At 39.5% G+C, this 18,726-nt stretch overlaps 5 protein-coding genes across 9 annotated transcripts; 2 read left to right on the top strand and 3 right to left on the bottom strand.

Moving 5' to 3' along the window:
* Nucleotides 1-377: 377 nt before the first annotated feature.
* LOC113217707 (nucleolar transcription factor 1-B) lies at nt 378-4,628 on the bottom strand. Its single transcript, XM_026437730.2, has 8 exons — nt 4,461-4,628; nt 3,578-3,986; nt 3,394-3,505; nt 3,150-3,321; nt 1,829-1,944; nt 1,600-1,747; nt 1,423-1,526; nt 378-1,337 (listed from the first exon to the last, which is right to left on the bottom strand). The coding sequence occupies exons 2-8, from the start codon at nt 3,979-3,981 to the stop codon at nt 882-884; spliced, it is 1,512 nt and encodes a 503-aa protein (XP_026293515.2). The 5' UTR covers nt 3,982-3,986; nt 4,461-4,628; the 3' UTR covers nt 378-881.
* A 309-nt stretch (nt 4,629-4,937) lies between these two features.
* LOC113217671 (novel acetylcholine receptor chaperone) lies at nt 4,938-8,116 on the bottom strand. Of its 2 annotated transcripts, none has more exons than XM_026437660.2 (4): nt 7,734-8,116; nt 7,042-7,180; nt 6,855-6,961; nt 4,938-6,712 (listed from the first exon to the last, which is right to left on the bottom strand). In XM_026437660.2, the coding sequence occupies exons 1-4, from the start codon at nt 7,842-7,844 to the stop codon at nt 6,608-6,610; spliced, it is 462 nt and encodes a 153-aa protein (XP_026293445.1). In that variant the 5' UTR covers nt 7,845-8,116; the 3' UTR covers nt 4,938-6,607. The 2 variants fall into 2 exon arrangements, with proteins under 2 accessions (XP_026293445.1, XP_026293446.1); XM_026437661.2 differs by lacking the exon at nt 7,734-8,116 and adding an exon at nt 7,567-7,706.
* On the top strand, nt 8,028-10,766 carry LOC113217670 (lanC-like protein 3). 4 transcript variants are annotated; one of them, XM_052264853.1, is made up of 6 exons: nt 8,028-8,166; nt 8,638-9,096; nt 9,172-9,456; nt 9,539-9,757; nt 9,888-10,004; nt 10,081-10,766. In XM_052264853.1, the coding sequence occupies exons 2-6, from the start codon at nt 8,712-8,714 to the stop codon at nt 10,326-10,328; spliced, it is 1,254 nt and encodes a 417-aa protein (XP_052120813.1). In that variant the 5' UTR covers nt 8,028-8,166; nt 8,638-8,711; the 3' UTR covers nt 10,329-10,766. The 4 variants fall into 4 exon arrangements, with proteins under 4 accessions (XP_052120813.1, XP_026293443.1, XP_026293439.1 ...); XM_026437658.2 differs by having other exon boundaries at nt 8,115-8,223; XM_026437654.2 differs by lacking the exon at nt 8,028-8,166 and adding an exon at nt 8,188-8,347.
* A 212-nt stretch (nt 10,767-10,978) lies between these two features.
* On the bottom strand, nt 10,979-15,009 carry LOC113217669 (ATP-dependent RNA helicase Ddx1). Its single transcript, XM_026437653.2, has 14 exons — nt 14,843-15,009; nt 14,503-14,554; nt 14,227-14,423; nt 13,941-14,137; nt 13,630-13,872; nt 13,373-13,531; nt 13,162-13,299; nt 12,829-13,068; nt 12,552-12,738; nt 12,323-12,463; nt 12,064-12,234; nt 11,760-11,977; nt 11,501-11,621; nt 10,979-11,386 (listed from the first exon to the last, which is right to left on the bottom strand). The coding sequence occupies exons 1-14, from the start codon at nt 14,856-14,858 to the stop codon at nt 11,268-11,270; spliced, it is 2,199 nt and encodes a 732-aa protein (XP_026293438.1). The 5' UTR covers nt 14,859-15,009; the 3' UTR covers nt 10,979-11,267.
* Nucleotides 15,010-15,074: 65 nt separating this feature from the next.
* On the top strand, nt 15,075-16,877 carry LOC113217667 (28S ribosomal protein S27, mitochondrial). Its single transcript, XM_026437652.2, has 3 exons — nt 15,075-16,067; nt 16,178-16,457; nt 16,535-16,877. The coding sequence occupies exons 1-3, from the start codon at nt 15,193-15,195 to the stop codon at nt 16,817-16,819; spliced, it is 1,440 nt and encodes a 479-aa protein (XP_026293437.1). The 5' UTR covers nt 15,075-15,192; the 3' UTR covers nt 16,820-16,877.
* Nucleotides 16,878-18,726: the final 1,849 nt, after the last annotated feature.

The following is an 18,726-nucleotide window of genomic DNA, read 5'->3' as shown; positions in this document are numbered from 1 at the left end:
TGTCATTGTGGCATCACAATTTCCTAGACACTTAGAATTCATTTCACAACCTTGAGTCTTGAGTGTAGTAAAAGTTTGAGTATTTGGCCACTTGCACTTAAGCAAACAGGCATTGAGAGGCTTGACAGAAAGTACTGTTTTGCTGTTTGTAACATTTTAATGTTTTCACAGGGAACATTATTTTAACATTTCATTCTTTTTATTTATGTATATAAAAAAAAGTCCAACTGTCTTAAGTTGAGTCTGGTAACAATTCTAAAACAATCGATACTTTAAATTCATTTCACAACCTTGAGTCTTGAGTGTAGTAAAAGTTTGAGTATTTGGCCACTTGCACTTAAGCAAACAGGCATTGAGAGGCTTGACAGAAAGTACTGTTTTGCTGTTTGTAACATTTTAATGTTTTCACAGGGAACATTATTTTAACATTTCATTCTTTTCATTTATGTATATAAAAAAAAGTCCAACTGTCTTAAGTTGAGTCTGGTAACAATTCTAAAACAATCGATACTTTAAAGTCAATGACTTCAAAATGAAGACAAAATTTGAATAATTATCCTAAGGGTATGTACACTAAAAGAATACTATGCATGCAAACTACATCTGAGCACAAAATTTAACAATTGATCACACAAACACATTTGTACATACAGTTTGATGCCCATTGACAACAGCTGTTACTCCACAGTTGTCCTTAAAGAAATGTTCTAACCAATTTTTACAGTTTGCACTGTAATAGGAAACAATATATAGAATTGGACAGTGACTTGTCAAGCCAGTATGAAGTACTTATAAATTAAGCTATGAATGATGAGATGAAACCGAAGTTTGATGGAATTATGACTGCAATATAAAAGTCCCAGAAAATTAAGCCTCCCACCTCATTCATCTTCCTCGTCGTCGTCATCATCATCCTCCTCATCTTCCTCGTCGTCATCATCATCCTCGTCTTCCTCGTCGTCGTCGTCATCCTCCTCGTCGTCATCATCATCCTCCTCCTCGTCGTCATCGTCATCATCGTCTTCGGTAGCAGACTCTTTCTTAAGCTTCTGCATTTTGCCCTGGAAAGCTGCTAACAAGTCTTCACCCATATCCTCATCACTGTCATCTTCATCATCCTCCTCTTCGTCATTATCACTGTCTTCAGGTTCTGCTTTGACAGAAGCTTTCTTGTCAAGCTTCTGTTTCTTGGCTGGAACTTCCTTTTTGGACTTCTTTGATGTAGCCTCCTCCGATTTCTTGTAATGAGTTGATTTTCTATGTCTTTCCACTCTTAATTTAGCACCATTAAATTGTGTGCCATTAAGCTTAAGAGCTTTCTCAACATCAGATTCATTCTGAAGGTAAAAGAATATTCAGGAATTAGGTTGACAACAAAAATAAAAATAACCACATATTTAAGAGGACAGAGATAATACTTACAGTAATATAAACAATGGCATATCTCCTGGCGGCTTCAACAATAGTAACAGCAGTAACAGGACAAACTTTGCCTACAAGTTTCTTTACATCTGTGTCTGCTACATCTACAATAAAAGAAACTTATTAGTAATGGACATAGATGGAAAGCACAAACATGGCAGCAAAACACCAACATACCTGCAGGAATACCAAGAAGATAAACTGTGCTATCCGCAGGGAAAGTAGCGTGTAGAACTCTGGTATCAGTGGTAACTTCAGACACAGAAAGCTTCTTACCACCTAGAGTTTTGGGTTGAGAAAGTGCTTCCTGCACAGCTTTTTTGCTCTAATAATAAAAATTGGATTAAATTAATTAAAATAGAAAATAAAACATGTATTTGACACAATGCTGATATAAATTACTCACATCAAAAGTGACAAAACATTTCTGAATAATCCTGGTCTTCCAGTGACGATTAAAGTGGATAGAAAGGATTTTACCACAACCTCCAAAGAGAGACCAGATATCTTCATCAGTCATATCTGAAACAATAAAACAAAACAAAAGTTTAAAAACTCAGACCGAAACTTAAAGAAAATAATAGTAGATGAAAACAAAATGCACAAGCAATTAAGCTACACAGCCAATCCTAGCCAAACACACTTGAACAAATTTAGATAAGAGTTTAAAACTAGATGCTTCTCAGAAAACCCATGAACCAAAGTAATGTTACAATAAAAGGAAAGCTAGATTAAACATGACTGAGGGTATACAAGGATTTCTACCGAGTCTGCTTCCTGCCAACCCCTAGTTGACCAGAGAAAATGATGCAGCACATGTGAGAATAACAGAGCCCATCTGCTGAAGCCATTTCAAACTGATGTGGTGATCCAGATTGAGGTCATGATCCAGTAATGAAGCACAACTCACCCAAGGATTTCTATTTTTTCTTCTTCCCGTTAACGACCAGCACCACTACAAAAATGATGTGGCGCTTTTGGGAAGGAATGTACAAATTTTAGGCGCCTAGTTAAAGAAGTGGTTGTGTGGTAACCCAGATTGAGGTCATGATCCAGTAAGGAAGCACAACTCACCCAAGGATTACTATTTTATCTTCTTCTCGTCAACGACCAGCATCACTACAATAACAATGTGGCGCTTTTGAGAAGGAATGTACCAATTGTAAATGCCCTTACGCAGCCATTCAAAACTGGTAACCCAGATTGAGGTCATGATCCAGTAATTAAGCGCAACTCACCCAGGATTTCAATGTAATCTTCCCGTCAACAACCACAACTACTACATGCATCCGTTTAAATCTGATGTGGAAACCCAGATTGAGGTCATGATTCAATAAAGGAGCACAACTCACCCAAGGATTTCTACTTATTCTGCTTCCTGCTAACGACCACAAACACTATCCAAGTGAAATGGCGCTTTTGGGAAACCATTTAGTAACGGTGTAAAAGACCAAAGTAAGAAAACTCCATAGAATCAAATAGGAAAGTTACATCAGTAGTGGCCATAAGATAACATTTACTCTATATATATATATGTCTTAAATTAAGCTGATAGGAATAAACTGTTCAAGGTATGGGGTGGACATTAATGGAAATATCTGATCTGATTCAAATTCCACCACCAAACTCCACTTAAGTCCAACACCTTGAATTTTGGGAATAGTCCCCATAATTGACTACCACTGCAATGATAAGTATACTACAACTATAGTGTTGAAAAAACTCACTGTTAGGACAATGTGTGATGGTAATTCTGTGGTCAGTTGGCAGAGTTCTATCTTCTCCATGGACAAAGGTGAGGTGACGGCCTCCGACAACAACACCATTCAACTTCTTGGCAGCACGGGCATCTTCTGCATTAGAGTACTCGACAACAATGCAGGGTTTCTCACGTCTCATCTACAACAATAATATTATTAACATACATGCTGGAAAAATTCAAGCAATCATGGCCTCATTTTCAAACTTTACCTTGACAATTTCACCTCTTGGTTCTAAGAGTTTTTTCACCTCTCCCATCAGCTTCTCATTCTCCATTGAGGGTAGGTTATAAATTCGTAGGACCTTAGCAAACTTTGATGAGCTGAAATAAATCATGATATAACAATGAGAACAGACCATTAAACTGACAAGGCTATTGATTTATTGAACTTACGTATTGATATCAAGACCAGCCGTTTCTGCAGACCGTTTGCCAAGAGATTTAGGACTCTCATTAGCAGCCTTGGGTGTCTTCAACTTTGGCGTAGCATTACCCTTGGGAGTCTTGGATTTGGGTGTAGCATTTGCCTTAGGGTTTGGAGTTTGAGGCTTGGTAGAACCGTTCGCATTTGGTGTTTTAGGCTTTGGAGTTCCATTTGCAGGAGCCATTGCAGGAGCCAAGGGCTTCTTAGGGGTCTTCTGATCCACTTTCGGACCTTTGCCAGGGGTTTGTTTTGGAGTTCCGGCAGGAGTTCCTACACCTTTCCCTTTGGGGGATTTCACATTCGGTGTAGATGGACCCTTCTTGGGGGTTTTCGGCTTTTGACCTGGACTCTTCATGGCTTTAGCAACAGTCATTGAATCTGGAAAAATAAGTTAAATAAACATACAATAAAAGAGTAAGCTACAGCTAAATTAGCGAAATCCCAGGATAGGTTTAAAAATAATAAACCAATAAGATCCAAGACATATCCCTAAGCATTATATTTAAGAGAAGTAACATGACTAAACGTAGTAAATAAACCACGGCGAAGAAATGTGCTAAGGAAGTGCATCTTTCAGTTTCTCAAATAAGCTCCAAAGGAACAGAACAAGAGGAAGTAATTACATTAATAGATACTAGACTAATTCTGCAGATTTAAACCTCTCAAAGAAAACGTGGGTTTAGAAGTTCGGAGAAGCCTCGTGGATCTCTACACAAACCTATTACACACACGTGTTCGAGGTTTGGTTAGGCCGCATACTGCATGTGCACAGTAACTCAAACATCAGCCCAGAAATCGAAAACCAAATCCGGCGAGGTGGAGAGAGGTCAGGAAATTATCGATTAAACATACCTCAAACAAACGTGGATAACAGCCAACTCTGCAAAACAATGTTCTCCGGCGGACAGCGCGCCGTGTACATACAATCAGTCGATCACGATGAAGATCACAACCAAGCGCGCGTGCACAGGCAGAGAGAGGGACTGAACTGAATGGCGAGCGACGAGCGACACGACGAGAGCAGACGGAAAGCCATTTCCGGCTCCAGTGGTGCGAATAGCGAGAGCGACTGTTGACACGAACCAATCCACCACCGTTTCCGCCTACGCCTTCATGTGTTTTCAGTGCACATTTTTGTGTTAGTGTTAGCGGAAAATTCAATATGAGATTGCAGCGAGTCTCCTCAAGCCTTTCGAAGTTCAAGCCTTGCTCAAACTTATGTGTTAAATGAGATGATTGCCATAAAATGATAAACAACAACAACAACAACAACAAAAAACAACGGAAAAAATACAGATTGAAACTGTAAGAAAGAAAACAAAGAAGAGGTTGTTCAGGATGTACCATCAACGTTTATTTTAATGAAAATGTACAAGGCATGAACAGTCATAAACTTAAGATGCAAAATGAATAATATAAGTGAACTTAAGAAAGAGGTTCATAAGGTGTTTATCTTGATGACAGGCAAGAGTGCATTGACTCTCACAAGTTTTATTTTGAGTTCATCAGCCTTTTGTGCAGATTTAGAAGTACCAAAAAAATATGCTAAGTGATTATACCTGTTTAGATATAGATGACTTAAATCAGGGGGGAGTTGAGCACTGTTTTGAATTAACAGAATATGACAATAAGGGAAGCCTCTACACCCTGATTTGGCATTAACTCATAAATTTGAGAACAAAGACAACAGGAAACAATGGCATTAGGGTTTTTAACACTTATTCCTCAAAAAACAGAAATGATGACAACAAATTTAAGAATTGAAAAGCTATGGTGACAATGAGAGTGGAATGATGATTTTAATAACCTCTACAACTCTCTAGAATTTTAATGACAAAAACAAAAAACACACTTGTTTTTTCAAACACTTTACAAGGTATAGTGGATTGCATGTCAACTTAAGTGCTTAACAAGGTTTATTGCAGCATCTGGAAAGTGTACACACACACACCAGCTAAAACAGAGGCAATAAAACTTTTGCATCTTTAAAATCAATGTAAAAAGCCAACTGCGAAATAACAGAAAGGATAAAGTAACAACAAATCATGCCGCCGTCTTGTACATGTCTCAGGAAGAGAGGAAGACTGGAACTTCCAGAATAGAGTAATGAGATGAGTGAATGTAGGGGAGGACCATATCAACTGATCTCCATGTGCCATATAAACAAGTTTACTCTCTTGATAAATGTTCCGATACTTTAGGTGCATATTGTATTTAATTCATTACAGGGGTACACATTAATATACAGTATTGGGAAATTCAGCAACCACAATTTGCAATTGGGATACCAGCTTTGACTAGAATAAACATAGAAATAAAAGCAAAATATCATTCCACACAACCCCATATTAATACACGGACATTGAAAACAATGATTTAACTTCTTTTTCAATGTCAAATAAAACAACTGTTCCAAAACAATAAAAATCATGAAGATGAATAAAACATTACAAAAAGAATACAAGTGAAGCAGTACAAAAAACCACAAAATCAGAGCAACTAGCAGTTCAGAACTCTATTTAAAATACATCCATGTGCATTTTTTGATAGATAAAACTGGACCCTATTACCCATCTTAATATAGAAAAGAACATATTTCTAGTAATGTTTATTGAGCATCATTTCCCTCCGGAACTTATCTTTCCACTTAGTGTTCATTCTGATTGCTTTGCTAATTATTGCCGCTTATATAAATGTCATGCATGAAACAGATGCATCTAATCTTCTCTGATTTAACATTATAAAATCATACATGTATGTTGAGCAGACTAGAAATAAATCCTACAATTCAGTGTAGTTGCCACAAAAAGTGCATGTGAAGTGATGTCTTATAATTTTAATGAATGAGGAGGTATCAAAAACTTCAATGCAAAGTTAATAAAAATGATCCTACAGGGCAAAAACCTTGGTACAGAATAAAATTCAATAAAGAAATAGAAATGGCATTGAAATGACTAGTATATGTGATATACAAATTGAACACAAGAAAGCGTATCTCTTTAATCCTGCTTCTGAGCTTTAGCTTCACCCTCCACAGCCCCCTCAGCTTTCCGTCTTAATTGCCAGTCAATAACCATGCGGCCTGTGAGCATGAAGAAGAATACCTGTGGAAATAGAAAAAAATTCTCACTTCAACAATAATATTGACCAAAATTACTAAAAAACATGTAGGTTTTCAATTAGAATTCAGTAAACAATAATTAGAAGCAGGAAAATTTTGTGATTGATCATCCTCATCTGACATACCAGAGCAGGTGCAATTCTTTCAAATTTGTCATTAACCATGTAGTGCGAATAAACTGCAACTAGCATAAGAAATATGAGTAAAACATTAGCTACTTGTTTTACTTTTGCTGGAAAGAGAAAAATTCAGAGAATATAAAGTAGCGCATTTTATACATTACAAATAAAAAGGAAGTAGGAAAATACTTACCACTTGGTATAAGTGCCATAGCAAGTCCGCAAATAATTTCTAGGGAACCAACAACTCTTCGGTACCATTTTGATGGTACCTTGAAATCTAAAGTGTCCGATAATGGGAACACTTTGGCATATTTCACATACTCTTTCCTCTGAAAAAAGAAAAATGGTTTAAAATATAACAAACAAACAATCGGGAAGGGAAGTAATAGTGGAACAAAATGATTATTTAGTTGAGTGTCTGTTGGTTATAAAACATTCCTACATATTTATGTTTTTCTAAAAACTACATTTTTTTCATAAGGATAAAAGTATGTTTTAGTGACAAGATTTATGCTAGTTGTTGATTTTAAGTGACATGAAAATGAGAGTGCAAAAATTCAGCTTGTATTGGATCTATAACCAGAGGCTAGAGCAGGGTAAAAATAACTCAAACCAGGGCCCGGCGGGCAGGGCTGACCATCCTATGTCTTTTCACTTATATTGTGTGCGGCATAGGGCGCTTTGCCAAGGTCGATACGACACAAATAACTTAAACCTTCATAATGGCGAAGAACATTTTCTCTCCGGCACCAACATATTCGCCAATTAGAGCGAGTTAAATCACAATGTGGAATATAGAGGGGAGGCAGGACCCTTTCGGAAATCGCCACTATGGCCGGCCATAGGGCCGCAACCTCCCCTCCGGCCCACACAGGTGCTCACCAAATCCTTGTGCAGCTCCTTGCTAATCAATGAGGACATCTTCATGGTTCCCACAAAGACGAAAAATATTCCCAGTAATACAGATAAACTTTTTAACACGATGGAACCCATGACTTTGCTGGAAAACTTGATGTTCGGCAGTCACTGAGCAGAGAGGGGGAGGTTTCAACGCGCGACGCCAAGAGCAGACGACAGGCTCCTCGAGTCAGGTAAATGGTTCGATCGCTTCAACTACCACAAATCGATTCGTCTCACAGTTGGATTACGATAGCGGGACGACAAGGGCAGCCCAAAGTAAAGTTCAAAAAGAACTTTACAGCCGTCCTCGCTTTGACTCGACGTCGCGACGCTCCCCCGTCTGACTCCGCGTCCTCGTCTGCTGTCTGCTGTTTTGGGGTTTGACAACACTCTAGCAGACGAAGCTGAAGGAAGGGTGGGTGGAGGAGGGAGGAGACGCAGACAGACGCCGGCGGCCGGTGCTCAGGCAGACGTAAACAAACCATATGTCTCTTTGTTTTACGTAAATAAAATATCTGATGATCAGAGCTTTATCCTCCACGAATATTTTTTTACAAGCTAGGCATCGTGTTTCGGAAAGAAACTATTATTTTCATGTATGTTGGTAACCCCTTTTCTTAAAGGGCTCAGTTTAGGGCAACTGTCAAATCCTTGACAAGTTATTTTTCCTGACCCCAATCAAGACCCAAATCATTATATCATGAGCGAGTAGTACCTAGTAATACCAATAAGAATAACAAAAACAAATAATGCAAAATCAATATCAGCAGTTTCTACTGTTCCTGCAATGAAACCTAATATCTAACCTCCAGCAGTTTTGTTTACTGCATCTTCTCTGATGGTTAATTTGTAAAGCTAATCTTTGGTTTTTATTTTTTCCCCACAGATTCACAACTTGTAGCACTAGTACGTAAACAAGTTCCTTATCTTTTTAATAAAGTGTTTACTGGATATCACAACATGGAGCAGCGGCCTAAGCGTTACTTTCCAAATCCATGGTTACATGGGTTACAAGAAACTACTGAATTTAGCCAAGAAGTGTGGGCGGCAAAAACATCTGAGTTAATTAATTTAATAACAAGCAAGTTACCTCCTTCAGCGGCAGATGGTGATGGGGGGCTCTATGTGGGAACTGGCGGAGTAGGGTACATGTTTTATCATGTTAGTCATTCGCCACTCTATGCAGCTGAGAAAGACCAACTTATTCAAAAAGGGCTGGAATATGTAAAAGCAGCCCTTCTTTACACTCATCAAAATGTACCTTTGAGACAAACAGAAGAATGTGCATTTCTCTTAGGACCTGCTGGAATTTATGCTGTTGGTGCTGCTCTCTACCAGGCTGCAGGTATTTTTGTGGACTTTTCAATTTTAACTTAATGTTATTTACAATATTCTGAACATTTGCATATTTATTCCCCAGGTAGTGTTGCTGAGGCTCAACATTTCTGCCAACTGTATAAATCATTAAGCTCTGTCATTTTACCAGTGGACTTCTTATCATGTGGAGGTGATGAGTTGCTAGTTGGAAGAGCTGGTTATATATGTGGCGCACTCTGGCTTCAGAAAGTTTTTGGATCTCCTATTGTACCGTTACCTGAATTACACAAAGTATGTCAGTCCATCATTACATCTGGCAGAAATTACGCAAAACGTACAAAAAGCTTATCACCACTGATGTTTGCTTACTATGACACTGAGTATCTTGGTAATTTTAAATTTACTTAAAATTGTATTTTACAAAATGCATTTTTGGTATTTTGTTAACATTTTTCATGTGTAATACTTAGGAGCAGCGCACGGATTGAGTGGTATTCTACAAATGCTGATGAGTGTAGAAGGTTTTCTCCAATCAGATCCATCCGTTGAAAGAGATGTGAGGGCCACTGTTGATTACTTACTCTCAGTACAATCCTTGGAAGGAAATTTCCCTGCTGCTACAGACGAAGTTCGACTGAAATCAAGAAGACCCGAGGATGAGCTGGTTCACTGGTGCCATGGAGCTCCTGGTATAATATAAATATATGAATAGAAAGAACAACTACAGAGTCAAAATTACTGTAAAACTACTTTCAGGTACTTCAACTATTTTGATGAAAGCCTGTTAATGTGTTTTCTTTTCAATTTTTTTTCATTTAGGAGTTGTATATCTTATGGCTAAAGCATACTTAATGTGGCAAGAAGATCGTTACCTTCAATCATGCATTAAATGTGGAGACTTGGTGTGGGAGAAAGGACTGCTAAAAAAAGGACCAGGTAATGCTGACTTCACTTGACTTTTGCCAGTTTTCTGGTTTCCTATTACTAATTCAAATAAAATCATAACCTCTAGGTATATGCCATGGTGTGGCAGGAAATGGCTATATTTTCTTGATATTGTATCGCCTAACTCAGAATGATATGTACCTTCGTAGAGCTGAACAGTTTGCCAATTTCATATTTTCTGATGAATTTCAAGCAGGTGCACGCTCTCCTGACTCCCCATTTAGTTTATATGAGGGGCTTGCTGGGACTGTTTGCTTCCTGAATGATGTGCTGCAGCCCTCAAAAGCTGCTTTTCCATTCATGGAAATATTTTAAGATGAACTACAGTACTCACAATTTTCATTGTTCTGTTTTACCATTTATTGCTCACAACAATTGTGACATCTACTTACTGTGCCTACTTCAGAAAATCCAAAGAAAAATTAGAGAAGCTAATCAGTTCTAAAGAACAGTTAAATGGCCAAAACAGACCTTTCCACCTCTCAGCTCTTAGATACTTCCTACAATCAAACTTTATGCATCAACTCAACCTAAAGAGAATTTTTTAGTAGGCTTTTGGAATAAACTAAGTTTGTCTGCTCTCTAAATATGTCTTATGTTTTAATAAAAGCTCTTGCAGACAGATATGAATCCAGGTTTAGGCATTTAGAAAGGAGTAAGGTAGATAGATCTGTTGTGTGGCCTCTCCAAAACAATATAATAAGTTGTTCAGTTTCTATTAAGATAGATAAATGATTTGCATTGTTTTATTTACCTTTGACTTATGATTCGTTCATTGGTCACTGCCATTGCACTCGATAGTAGCCCTGAAGTAAAGAGACACCCTAAATACACCTGAGATCAGATTACAGTGTTGCTACTCTCAGTAAACCTTGAAAATATTGTACCTATATGGGATAAGTAGCAGTTCAGAAACAATTTTCTTGCAACATAAGAAAGGGTAGTAAAAGACTTAACCTAGCAAATATACGAACAATATATATTTTTTTGTCAAACTAACAGAGACTAGGTTATACAGAATAGTTAGTAAAAATAAATAAAGAAAAAAACTATTTACAGACCTCATTGAATGGTATATCCAAAGAAAAACAACGAGAGTCAACCAATACTTCACCACAACATTTATATAAATGCAAAAGAAAAATGACAAGAACCAACAAAATTGCCAATAAAATATGCAATCAAGTGGATCTTGAGGTGAAAACATAGGGTAAGACGAGAAAAGTACAATACCAATCCAGTCAAGCTCATCTCTTAAGCGAAAGCCTTAGAATAATGCCTCTTGAGATAAAGTAATTGTGCTTTGCTTTCAAGTTGAGCCAAATCTTGAACAGCCGGAGCCATTTGAGACACATGATTTTCATAAGAACTTCCTGGAATCCAGAAGTAAAATTCAACAACATAGAAGAAAAGCAAATGATGTCTAGGTTCATGGTAGACGGACATGCCTGTTACTCAAAAAGATTAGGAAGATTGTCGCATCTTACCTTTATTAAGTCGCTTTTGACCATACACAACTTTGCCGTCAAATTGATCAACAGGCACCTTAACATCAGGTCCAACTTGCTGAATCGTTACACCAAGATGTTCCTCTATATCAGCCAAATACTGAAACCATTATGAAGCAGTTCACATCTCAGTTTCACATTTCAGCAAAGTTATCCAACAAGCATTAATGCCTTTCCACAAATTGCTTGTGGTTCACTCAATTACTGTACATCAACAAGGAGATATATTGCAGATTACCTGAGGTTCATTGTACCAAATACAGCATCCTCCTTCAGAGGTTAAACGGGTATTAGAACAATTGCGTCCTCTTGATGGACACCATTCGCCATGGAACCAAACCTTTTCAGGTAAAGAAGAAACAAGAGAAATTGCTAGGCCCATTCGCTCAGCTCTTCCAACACGGCCAATGCGGTGAACATAATTTGACTTTTCATCAGGAAGAGTTACATTAATCACTGAAACCAACACAGAATTGGTTGAAATCACCAGGAAAAAACAACAGTAAGCTATTTTGGAATTGGTGAGTGGAAACTTCACTCACTGAATGGCAATCCACTAATGTCAATGCCACGAGCAGCAACATCAGTGCAAATGAGAAATTTCACTCTTCCTTGTTTAAACTGGTCTAAATTTTCCTTACGCTCTTGAGGCTTCCTATCTCCATGTAGACACACACAAGAATAGGGGTTTGAGGGGTTCCTTGGCCCACCACCTAAAATGTAAAAAAAAAAAAAGTAGAATATACCAGATGTATGACTAAATCAGAGTGAATTTAAAATAAACTTTAACAATATCCTTACCCAACTGATTGAAATATTTTTCAAGATTATCACAATCTAATTTTGTTCGGCAAAATATAAGAGCCTTATCCATTTTATGTTCATTAATGGCTCGAATACAATATTCTCCTTTTAACATTTTTACTGCTTCAGAGAGGGTTTCTGCAATAAAACAGCATCATCATAAGTTATCCTTCAAACACAATTTTGTTTTCAAAAATCCTGCAAGCTCAAGTTTAGTTAAGTGCACCTGCTGTGTTGTTGCCAGGACGGACATTGTCTCTCACATGAACATCATCAGTCATAATATGCTTCCTTAATGTTTCCCATGAGCGGTCCTTCTGAGGGTCAACATTAACAACAACATGATGGACAGTGTCCGGTACAGCATCTTCTCCTTTCAAGTCAACCCATGTTGGAAAATGCATTAGACGGTCCTGCAAAAGCAATTTTAAAAATGCTCTGTAAAATGTCACAAATTAGAAAAACAACAAAGATTACAAAATCTGTATATCACGAATTCTTACAGCCATTTTTTTGACATCAAAGTCATGAAGTGTAGCTGAACAGACAATCATTTGAAGTCTATTGCCATCAGCAGTGACTTTAGGGATTTGTCTGTGAAGACTATCAATAAGACCACTATAGCCTTGCTTAAGTAGACCATCTGCTTCATCAAGTACAAAAAAACGACAAGCTTTCAAGATTAAATTTCCCGAAGATATCAGAGACTCCATTCGTCCTGGTGTTCCCACAACAATGTCCACCTACACAATAAAACACATTGAAGATAAATAAAAAAGGCGTAAGAAATATAGATTAAAAAACCTTCTCGTGTTTTGCTAGAATATAAAACTTACTCCTTTAGTCAAAGAAGCAATATTTTCATTAACACTGACTCCGCCAGTCACAAGAGCAGCGCGCACTTTTGGTTTGTCCAGAAACTTCATAAACAAGTTTAATTGGCTGAAGGTCTGATCTGCTAATTCTTTTGATGGCTACATTGAAAATAAAGTCAACACCATTAGTTCAAAAAATAATTCCCGGGGGTGGATGGGGGGGCGGCAATACCTCAATAATGATGGCTTGAGGAGCATCCTTAACAACTTTCACGGGAGCAGCATCAGGATTTCGTATGCAATCTTTGGATGCTTGGCTTAAAGCAATAAAACCTCCTTGTGGTGGAAATTTGAAAGGAGTAGCACCAAAATTGAAAGCCATTTCAGCATTCTTTGAAAAACAAGAAACAGAGGATCAAGACCGGCTTGCAACAAATGTCATTTTAAAGATATCGGTTGAATGTAGAAAAAAATAGTGACACAATATACCTTTAAAACAACAGCAGGATGGAAAGCTTTATTCTTCATGTTGTCTGATAGGACAAAGGCTTTGCCTAGATGCTTCTCATTTTTACTGAAAGAAATTTCACCGCTGTCTAAATCTAAATAACAACCAATCGTATCATTGATTCCAAAAGATTCTCCATATGAGTCAAAATTTTTGCTGTTGGATTTTTTGCCTGTTCCACCAAACCCATAGCCCCATGAGTCTGTTCCAAGATCAAGTACAGCCTAGAATGTTGATTAAGAATGATAAGTCCACAGTTCACAGAAATACTTCAACCACACACAGTATTCACCTGTCCAGTGCTCCAGCCAACTCTACACAATCCTTCATCAGTTACAGTTGACTCGAAATAGTATTTTCCAGAGCCCTGAACAGCTTTGATGGCCCTACAGCCCTGCCAGTTGGGAGCGCGAGATTGACAGCGAAGTCCATCAGGTGTAACTGCCATTGATGAATCACGGTCCCAAAAACTCAAAGTCCAGGGGGTAGCTACCAATCAAATAAAAAGACAAACTGTAGCATGCAGTCAAATTTTATAATGAGAAATTAAAATATGAGAGCAGTGTATTAGATCTTACACAAGGCAGAAGCTGCAGCACCCCCACCACCTTTTCCGCATTTACCACTTTCTATATCTTTAAGAGCTTCCCAAGTAATTTGGATGATGGGCAGGCAAAAAGCACCTGTCTTTCCACTACCAGTTTCTGCAGCCATTAGAACATCACCACCACCAAGAATTAATGGTATGGCTTCTGATTGAACATCAGTTGGCAACCTGTAAATTTCCGAGGAAAAATAACACAAGCTGAATAAACTAATAAAACCACATTACCATAGATGTGACGAGCACATACATCCAATCCATCTCCTCTACAGCTTTGCCAATTTCAGGCAAAACGCCCATTTCTGAAAAATAAAAGTCAATTAATGTCATAAAAAAATATTTTTATTTTGTGTTAGTGCGGGGCATGTCAACCATAGTCTTTTAACAGTCCAGCTGGTTCAATGGAACCCAAAAGGCTCAGTGGGTATATTTACAGAGAAATGAATGCGAGGCCAGAAAATGAATGATTCAATACAAAATGTGCATATTATAACATCTGACATAACATCTGACACAACAGGCATAACCTAAAGGGCTAATATAACATCGTTCTCAAATATGAGCAGATGATTAACATCAAAAGTAGTTACCCTCGAAAGCTGTCATGTCGTCCGATTCTAATTCTAAAAATCTTTGCGCAACAGATAAGAAAAAATAAGTCTAATACGCCGGGACACAGTCTTGGTTGCAACTGCATCCACTGCATCGGCATCGGCACGGGACGGCGCGGCGAGGAACGGCCCAGAGCTGCTCTAAGTTTGTCATAACTGGTCAGTAGCCTGTAGCCTCAAGTCGGATCTGTCTCGCTTTGTCAATGTTGGTGCAAACCCAACGTTTTTTACTGCTAGCAGAGAAGAGAATTTCGTCTGTTTCTGTGTTTCTGTCGGTCGAGAAATTTGCTATGTATTTCATTTTTTCTTAGTATACAGTATTATTCACCATGTCAAGACTCGGTTTCGTATCGAGTAGGTGTTTGAGCTGGTCTAGGACGTCTACTCTCAAGACCATCAAAAGAACTTTTTTGTCAGAGGCGTACCCATGTAGAGAGGCATGGGATAAAAGGTTAGAATCACCCATTTTGAAAAAAGTAAATCTTCAAACTCTTTATCAAGAAATAGATTGGCACTACTCAGAAACAGGAAAGATTAATGCCATAGACGCAGATATCTTCATTAATGCCAATACAAAGAAGGGCTACATGGAGGATGTGGAAGATATTGTTCGTAAACTACGTGCGACTACTGACACAAGCAGTACATTTCCATCTTCACATCATGCTGTTGTTCGAATAATGTTGGATGCAGGGAAGGAAGACACACTCTTAAAGATGCTTAATGATAGGATAACTTATGGGATTTATCCTGACCATTATTGCACAAATCTTCTCATGGACTCATTTATAAAGCAAGGGAAGTATGCAGCTGCAGCAAGAGTTGCTGTTCTACAAATGCTCCAAGAAGACTGGGAAAATCCTCTAGCAACTCGCCTTTCATTGTATTCTTGTCATATGTATCTTAAAAACTTGGATCAGCCTTGGTATTGTGAAGGAGAGTTGGTGCCTCCTGCGCCAGAACCTAAAGAAGTGGTTAAAATACGAGTCAAATACATCATAAAACCCTATTTCGACAATCATTTTGATTTAAAAGATCCTATGGTTTTGGTTGGCAAGACATTAAGTATGTTCAGCTCAAAGGTGGGAGGAAGTGAACAGCTCGCCACTTCATATTTTTTGCTTGGCCTGACACTGCAGCAAAAATGGGAGGATGTGATGGAACTTACCAACACTTTGATCAAAAATAAAAAGCAAGTGCATAGGTCAGTATTTTTTACCCCCAAAAAACTCACATGTGTTAATTGTTTTTTTTAAATAATGGAAACCAGTGTATTTGTATGAAGCTCTAATTTCTACTGTTTCTCTCTTGCAGAGAAATCCTTGGAATTGCCCAAAAACATATTGAAGTTAAACAAGTTGAAGAAACTTCCACAGAACAGAAACCAGCATCTAAACCAGCCAAATCCGATCCTGCTCAAGAAGCAAAAGAAGCCAAGCTAAAAGCTGAGCTAGAGACTAAGTTGAAAGTTTCTGAAACACTCAGAAGTCTTGAAGTATCTGCTATAGATGCTGACTTACTAGCTGAAACATCAACCTTAGTGAAGGATGCAGTTAAACAGCTGGAAACTAAGCAAATCGAAGAACAGAAACAGGTAAGAAAAAAATGGCAAATTTATCTTGTTACCAATAAATTTCTACATAAAGATTAACATTTTCTTTTAACTCTTAGCTTTACAGTAAGTGGGATGAGGATCGGCTTGCAGCTTTAAAGGTTCATCAAGAAGAATTAAGAAAAGAAGAAGCTCTGCAGCGTATTGCACAACAAAAGGAGGAACTTGCTCAGAAGGAAAGGGAGATCTTTTTCTTTGACATTGAGGATAAGCTGGACCTAATGATTGAGGAGAAGGAAGAAGCTCTGAGTAAAATAGACAACAAGTATACCAAACTGAAAGAAGACAAAGCAGCCAAAGATGCCGAGTATGTTCCTCCAGAAGTATTTAAACGAGCCCAATAAGTGTCATAGCAATATTAATTTTCAGTAAATAAAAATGTATAGTTACATCCAACTATTATTTCTCTGTACTATTTGTTTCACTATTCTATCCTAGGAATACTTGCAATAATAGGTGTAAACACTGAAAAGCTAGTGATACATATTCACACAAATTTGGGGGAGAAGAACATATGCAGGTCTCAGCAAGTCTATCGGTGAAAAATTTGGGCTACGGTTTCCATTTGATCTGTGTTACTTTTATCAAAAGGTGGGGAGATTTGCCAAGTCAGTCAGACTAGGAGCGGATGGCTTGTTCTCATTCTACAGAGAATGTTTCATTACCTAAAGAAAGGTGGAGCAAGTAAGTGTTGTGTGTTGTTGCTGTAGGGGGAGGGGGACGACACAGAGTAATCTTCTAAATGGCTTATTGTCCAACTATAAAAGCTTGCACACATATTCAACTATTACATTACTGACGTTTTTCGGTGGGGGGGGGGGAATGCCAGCATACACGCATGTTCCCACACCAAGCTCTCAAAATGTACCGCTGATCTCCGAGCATGCCGGCCGTGGGCAAAAGGTGCCGCATCAGCACAGCCTAATACGATTAGAAATTAGAAGTTGTTCCGTCGCTCCGCGTTCCGACCGCTGCACGCCTTCGCCGCCCGGGGGGCGGGCCGGGCGGGCCGTCCCGGCGCGCACTGGTGCGCAGCGGCTCTGCCTACCCGGCGGTCGGCGGGCGCTCGGCTCCCCCAGGTCGCGCCAGCTCAGCTCCACACACGGACCGAGCTGCGATGCTGGCGGATCTCGCTGCTGGCTGCCGGATTATAATGTCTTCATTTCGTCCCGAGCAGTCTAAGCACAATTCCTCTGAGCCGGCCTCGCCTCGTGAGCAGCGCGGAGCAGAATGTGCTGATCGTACCGCGCGCTGGGATGGGATTATGTCGTCGCGTGCGCTCATCTTTTTCACCTGATGAAGCTAAACCGCCCCCTCCGCTCCCTCCCCTCTCGCCCGCTCACTCGCTCCGGTGCTGCTGCCATTTCCGTGGAAAGTTGAACCGTAGCGCGAAGCGACTGAGCCGAGGTGATTAAAGACGGCTTACTAATTGCAAATATCGACCTCAGCGAGACGTCAAACTCCAACTCCAACTCGGCCGGGCGGCGGGGCTGGCCCGGTGCCCCGGGCTCATCCCTGGTGCCAGGCGAGGCGCCAGGCCCGGCCGACCCGGCCCCGCACAGACGACAAACTCAATATCAGGACGACTCTGACGAGGGAGATCACGGCGTCGTCGATGCGATAGACGCAGACTGGATCGCGCTGCCGGATGTCGCGAACTATGCTAGTTTGCTGGTTACTGTGTGGATTGAGACAATTAAACATTTCGCGAAAAATTTTAATAGTCAAAGTGTGGGAATCCTGCATCCTACGAGAGTCTACTCATTTCTAATAATTGGTCGAGGTCGAAAAAAGCTCACTCGATTTTACTCTTGTCGAGTGAGAATTTAGTCACAAAAGCGAGAAGGATTCGGGCAGTGAGAAGGTGAGCCCCTCATTTCCTTTCGTGCGTCGCATGTTCAACAGAACGCGTTTGGGGCGGGATTGAATGCATCGCAACCTCTGTTCCCTGCCCTTGATCCCCTTCTGCAGCAGCACGCACTGCCTCACACCTGTGTACGACCATACCGGACCACCCACCCGAGCTCCGCTCAGGGCCCAGCCCCCCCCCCCTCATAATTCGCGCCTATGTTTAATTCAGTTCGGTTGGTGCTGCCACTTCTTTCTCGTAACCACAGGCCGGCGGGGCGGGCCCAGCCTCGGGCGCACCCTTCGACAAACATGCCCGGAGGGAGCTTTTGAGTAATATTTTATACGAGTAATAACTGTGCGGGTGAAGGATCCCGCAAATGGTAACGAGAATCGGAATCCT

Source organism: Frankliniella occidentalis, unplaced genomic scaffold, assembly GCF_000697945.3.
Source record: "Frankliniella occidentalis isolate FOCC.00 unplaced genomic scaffold, Focc_3.1 Scaffold22, whole genome shotgun sequence".
NCBI classification, from domain to species: Eukaryota; Metazoa; Arthropoda; class Insecta; order Thysanoptera; family Thripidae; genus Frankliniella; species Frankliniella occidentalis.
Note: the sequence above shows the minus strand (reverse complement) of the source record. Positions and strands in the feature narration are given on the sequence as shown.